Raw genomic sequence first — 6,000 nt, 5'->3', positions numbered from 1 at the left:
GGCTGCAACTCCAGTGCACTCCTCATCACCTTCTACAGAAGCAAGTCCATCATGTGGCGGTACCGGAACTGGCGATAAATCATCATGGGGAACAGGCCTAATGGCAGAATCGAGGCTGGGATATACAATGTTGTGTTTAGTTTTATCTGAGAATCCACTTTTGTTGATGCAGCAAAAATAGCAGTCAATTAGATGGTCTCCTGGTTCTCCCCACACCATCGGGATTGCAAATGGCATTGCTGCTTTACGCCGATTTAGCCAGTCAGGCAGTCTGTTGGAATAAATGGTACAGATGACATGTGGAGCCCAAGATTTATGCTGGTCACCAAGTGGAGAGCCAAAATATAATCTGTAAAACTTTTTAAGTTCTGTGGTAATATACCGACGTGCTTTCGTCATAAATGGACCACACACGTAACAGAAACTCTCTGGATCATTAAGGCAATTTCTAGGCATGATGACAAATGAAATCAATTGCAGTTAGTGCGGTCTCTAAACTTAAAAGAAGAAAACTCTCGAGAAATGTTGCAATATGTTAAAGCTATTTATAACAAATTTTACACAATATATAATTAGCTGCATCACAAAAACTAGACGTGCTAGAGCAAAATTGAACACAGATTTGAAATCCGCATCAAAAGTACCACAAAGCCCACATAAAATTTTATCTGATGAAAATGACATGTTGATCTATGTTATTGTTGGAAACGAAGGACTAGTGACCGATCGTCCGATAATTGGTAATAAAAAAAGTGCACAACAACTGGCCAATGACGCCGATGAACAAGGAATGTTGCTGGAAACGAATGACCGTCCCGGCGGATCTGATTGGGCACGATTGTTCACTGTCTATTGTGTGTACGGTTGTTCAGTGATCGTGGATTGTTCTGTGATACACTTTCTTCTGTACATGTCACTTCCTGCATCATTCAAACGATCGTATCTAGTGCGTGTACATTATTGGTGGATTATATTTGAACAATCATATTGTTATAGCATGTACAGAATTGTGCACAATAGGTTCGTTCAAAATAATTGTGAATAATAGTTGGTCGGTCGTTAATTTCTAATGACAATTATTGCACGTGTGTACGTAGCCTTAGTTTTAGGTGTATGAACCCAAATCAGGTGAACTGAAGGTACATTGTAAACAATTCCACCAACAAAATTAAAAAAAATATGTAGGGGCAGCAACAAGGCTATGCTTTGGTAATGACACTGGCAAATTTTTTTTTTTACACTTGAATATCTTACTGTTCATATGGCAATCTACCACCTCCGATAACCCTGCTACCCTGGGCTATGGCGTATGTAGAAATGCTTCTCTGTTTCCATAGTAACAGTTAAGAGATTTTTCCCACTTCTGAGGTAGCAGGGCTGCACAACACAGCAATGTACATATGTAAAGTATTCTCTATAACATCTAATGGGAGAATCATCTGCTTTTAGGCTTTTGTGTAGATGGCTTTTCTTTTAGGGCCTATGGGTCAGTAGAAGCTAAGAGTGCCTCCTGGTGCAAACCACTGATCTGTGGTATTGTATATTGTACATATGTTTGGAAGAAATGGCTTCTGTTTTATGTTTGTGTGTTTGAATTAAGCCAATGAACACAGAGCATCCCAACACTTCTTGAAACTTGTGGCACCACTCTGCATGCTTTTCCACTGCTAGTTCTGGTCCAAATTCACACAGTCAGTGATTCCCATTGTTAGTATTACTGCTGTATTGCTCACAGTAGTAATTTTCGAAATAACCAGTCTCTTCCTATACCTAAAAACAACTGATTTTTTTTTTTCTATCTCTCCATACATACAGCTAGGTAGTTTCCTAGACATTTACTAAAACTCTGACATGGCTTTGGGTGAATGTGGCGTAAAGCTTGAACCTATTTTCATGCTTTCTCTGATGTTTTCATAATAACCTATATATGAAACATTTAGTATAAAAACATCCTTCTTATTTTCTCAGGTCTGCAGATAAATTAGAAAATGGGACTGATGCAAACAACAGAATTCTTCAAATACAAGCACTTGCTCGCCTCACTTCTGCAGTAAGTTAACAACAAAATAAATGTGTATTCAGTGTACAGCCCTGCGTAATATGTTGGCGCTATAGAAGCACTCTTTATTATTAATAAATACAGGTGTATTTTTATATAAAGTTAGATATTATCACATTTAACTCCTGTTATACTGTTTATTTGTTGTAGAATGTTAATACTGCAAAATGTATGTAATTATGTTCATCCACATGAACATGGACAAAGTCTTCAGTACTGCATATTACTGGGAAATCCGCCAATCTACCCATTGAACTACTAGTACTAATAACCACACTGGTGATGCCCACCGTGTCCTATCTCCTGTTCAGTTCCGCAGCACCCTTGATTACTATAACTAAGTATCTATACTTCTATGACTACTGCATTTAGGAATCAGATGCTTTATGGTTTGCTGCATGCGTTATGTTAGTTTATTTTTTTAAGATTTGCAAAAAATATACAACATAGATAATAGACACAAATAAATAAACAGGCAACAATGCCAACATGTTCTAAACCTAGATTCAAAAACAATCTACACATAGTAAATGAATTGGAAATACCAGTTTTCAGACTTGAACACGTCTTTGTTGGCATTATTTGCATATTTATAACAATTCTAGTAGAACACTTAGGAACTGTGAGACTTTCCTAAAAAGTAAAGTCAGTTGGAATATGATTCTTGCTGCAGCTTTTGCTGTTTCTATTTAACAATGTTATTCTTCTTTGATCAAGCACATCCCAAAACACATACATGTTTTGATAAATTGTATAAATATTACCGGTAATGTGTCACATCTTGATTTCAAGAATATACAATGTATAGTAATGTATAAATTTTATACTTGTGCAACATGTAAACAAAACAGGTGCTAACAAGTGCATTTGTTGTGCTTGCAAACCTGACCTGTACTAACCCACTACCCTCGCTAGAGATGCATACTTATCGAAATCTGCGGGTCTGGAGTTTTCATTCTTACATTCAGTGATTTGGCACATATATATGGCACATGTGTTCAGATACTTTTTTGGCTTGATTATGAGTTACAAAAGACATCCCTGATCATTCTATTTTAATGCTTGGCATACATCACTGTACATTATTGTGTGCTTGCTTTAGGTCCCAAAAGCCTCCTAAACATGGATTACTACGAAAAAAATTTGGGGAGGTATTTTTTTCTGCACCACAATGAAGTGATATACCCAGCTTACACTAACAGTTTATTTCCCATGCTGCTGTGTTTGCAAAAGTAGTGATAATCTTATGTAACATATATATTGCCATTTTTTAAACAGCCAAGTATTCATTTTGGAAGATAACAGAAAGGATTTTGAAATGTCAGCAAAAATTGTTTCAATCCAGTTTTTCCACTATTTTGGCTGGGTGCTTTCAGGTGGCATATCCTAGGCGGAGTCCACATAAGTAGAAACCTAGTGATAAATTGCAGTCAATGTCATTGCTTTTTTGATCATTGACATGTTAGGATTACTTTATGTAATGTATATTGCGAATATGTAACTGATAATATGATAAATTGTGCTGATAAGCATTAAATTATTTCGCTAAAAGTGCTTGGGAAGCTTGAAAAGAAGACAGTGAATGTGGGGGGATTAAAGTTCATGTAATTTCTTTTTCAACTTGCTAGAAAGCTTGATTTCGCTGTTTGCATTTGACTATTTGAATAGACATACCTTCATTATTTTGTAGCCCTTTCCTTGTGTGCTGTTAGCACTTCCATTGTTATTGACACAGTCTGGAACCTATTTGTCAGTGAAATGAGCAGTCTCCGATTGCTTACTCATATATTGTAAATCTACAGAGTAGCCTGAGGAGACAGCAGTGACTTTGGCTCATTATGGCACTCATTGACTGACATCATTAAAATAATATCCCTGCACTGTAGAGGGAAAGAGAGACTTTGTTTTGTCTTTTAAGATTTCAGTCAGATCTGTGATGAGTAAAACTCCGCTTGTCAAAACACGACCCGGGCAGCTCACTGAATCTATCTGCTCTTGCAATAATTGGTCACAATTGGGTAGCTAACTGACAAAACTAATCATATTAACTTTGAGATTATGGCCTGTCTCGGCCAAAAGGGATCTGCTTGAACAAATACGCTCATATTTTGTAGTCATTAGTCTGTAACTATTTTAACAGCCATCAAATACTCATTACGAGCTTTTAGTTTTAGGGAGGGAATATATACATGCATTGCAATGTATTTATAACCTGGCTGTTTTTTTCAGGAAAGATAACATGGTTACAAAAACAAAGACCTGCCATGTTTGCTATCAGTGAACCTGCATGTCTTCATGCATACCTAAACCCAAGATAAAAATATATTATATTGTGGCTTACCTGTCTTTAGATGTGGTGGCTTACTTTCCTTTTTTAGGCTTAAAACATTTGTAGCAAGTACAGATATAAATATCTCTATCAAATATTTATTTAATATTTAATAATATTTAATATTATTTAAATATCATTTCCTAGGATTTCTCTGTATTTTGGAGAAAATCCATAGATGTTTCTTACAGACCTTGGGTCTGATTTATTAAAGCTCTTCAAGGCTGGAGAAGATATACTTTCCACAGTGAAGCTGGGTGATCCAGCAATCCTGGAATGAATGAAAAGGTCATTGGCAATTTGTTAGCAAATGTTTTCATTCCCAGACCAGACCCATTTCAGGTTTCCTGGATCACTCAGCTTCACTGGTGAAAGTGTATTATCTCCAGTCTTGGAGAGCTTTAATAAATCAGGTCCCTCATGTGAACTCTCATGTTAATTCCTAAAAAGTAGCATCATTTACCACCATCCATCTTTGTATGATTCACCTTTCATATATTGAATATATAGACATCAAATTGATATGTTTTAGCCTTTAGTACATTAGTACCGGTATGCAGAGTTCCCAAGCATTATCTGCATCTGATAAAATGTACATGGACCTGCAATCCTACTTCTTGAAGGCACTAGTCACACCTATACACTTAAGCTACGTACACACTTCCAATTATTATCGTCGGAAAACGAACGACGAACGTTCCTGCACGATATACACGAACGATCGTATAGCACCGATCCTGCACATAGAGGTAACGACACGATCGTTCGTAGATATTGTACACACAATAGATACGATCGTTTGAGCGATAGAGGAACTATGTGCACGACAGGAAAGTGAACGGACGTTCGTTCATCACGCATGCTCTGAACATGGACGATCAACGAACGACCGTACACACGAACGATGTTCAACGATCGTCGCCCAATCCGATCCGCCGGTCCGGTCGTTCGTTTCCAACAATTTTCCTCGTTCGTCGGCGTCGTTGGTTACTTTTTTACGAACAATTTTTTGCCCAATCGATCGTTCGTCGTTCGATTGGAACGATAAAAATTGGAAGTGTGTACGCACCTTTAGTGGCAGCGGGCATTATAATATACATACACATATGTGTAAGGAGATCTTAAAATTTCCATTTAAAAGCATAATAAACCATAAAGCACATGTGTGAATCTACTTTTTAGAAAAGATTTTCAAGCAGCAAAGTGAACGTATTAGAAAAGTGATTAGGTAGAGATAGGCCCTAAGGATTTGATAAAGCCTACTGGAAGCAAGCCTTCATTGTACATGGGTTCCATGCTCTTAAGCTAAGTGAAATTGAAATTGAGTAAAGTTATTAGGATTGTAGACATTTTCAGGGCAGGTGCTCTGCCCATAGTACATAGTTATCCATTTTCTGTATGGTCAGTGCACCTTGTCTGTACCAAATAAATTCATGAAGACAAGAACAGCTCAGGCCCTAAATCCTGCTCCCATAATTGTTAATAGATCTCTCTGCTCTACCTTAAAGAAAAAGGATGATGTATAATATTCCTGTACTACCATTATATCATTTCACTTGTAAGAAAATAATGCTTTGTATAGTATGATCTATAATTTTTTTATACCACATTC

At 37.0% G+C, this 6,000-nt stretch overlaps 1 protein-coding gene across 1 annotated transcript in view; it reads left to right on the top strand.

The window, feature by feature from the left end:
* LOC140332088 (rap guanine nucleotide exchange factor 5-like) overlaps nt 1-6,000 on the top strand; it is a 45,588-nt gene that overhangs the window by 5,326 nt on the left and 34,262 nt on the right. The window contains exon 2 of the mRNA XM_072413385.1: nt 1,969-2,050. Coding sequence (XP_072269486.1) covers nt 1,969-2,050 — 82 coding nt within the window. The remainder of the gene's footprint in view (nt 1-1,968; nt 2,051-6,000) is intronic.

This window comes from Pyxicephalus adspersus, chromosome 5 (genome assembly GCF_032062135.1).
Source record: "Pyxicephalus adspersus chromosome 5, UCB_Pads_2.0, whole genome shotgun sequence".
Classification (NCBI taxonomy): domain Eukaryota; kingdom Metazoa; phylum Chordata; class Amphibia; order Anura; family Pyxicephalidae; genus Pyxicephalus; species Pyxicephalus adspersus.
The sequence above is the reverse complement of the archived record's forward strand: the minus strand, read 5'-3'. Positions and strand labels throughout refer to the sequence as shown.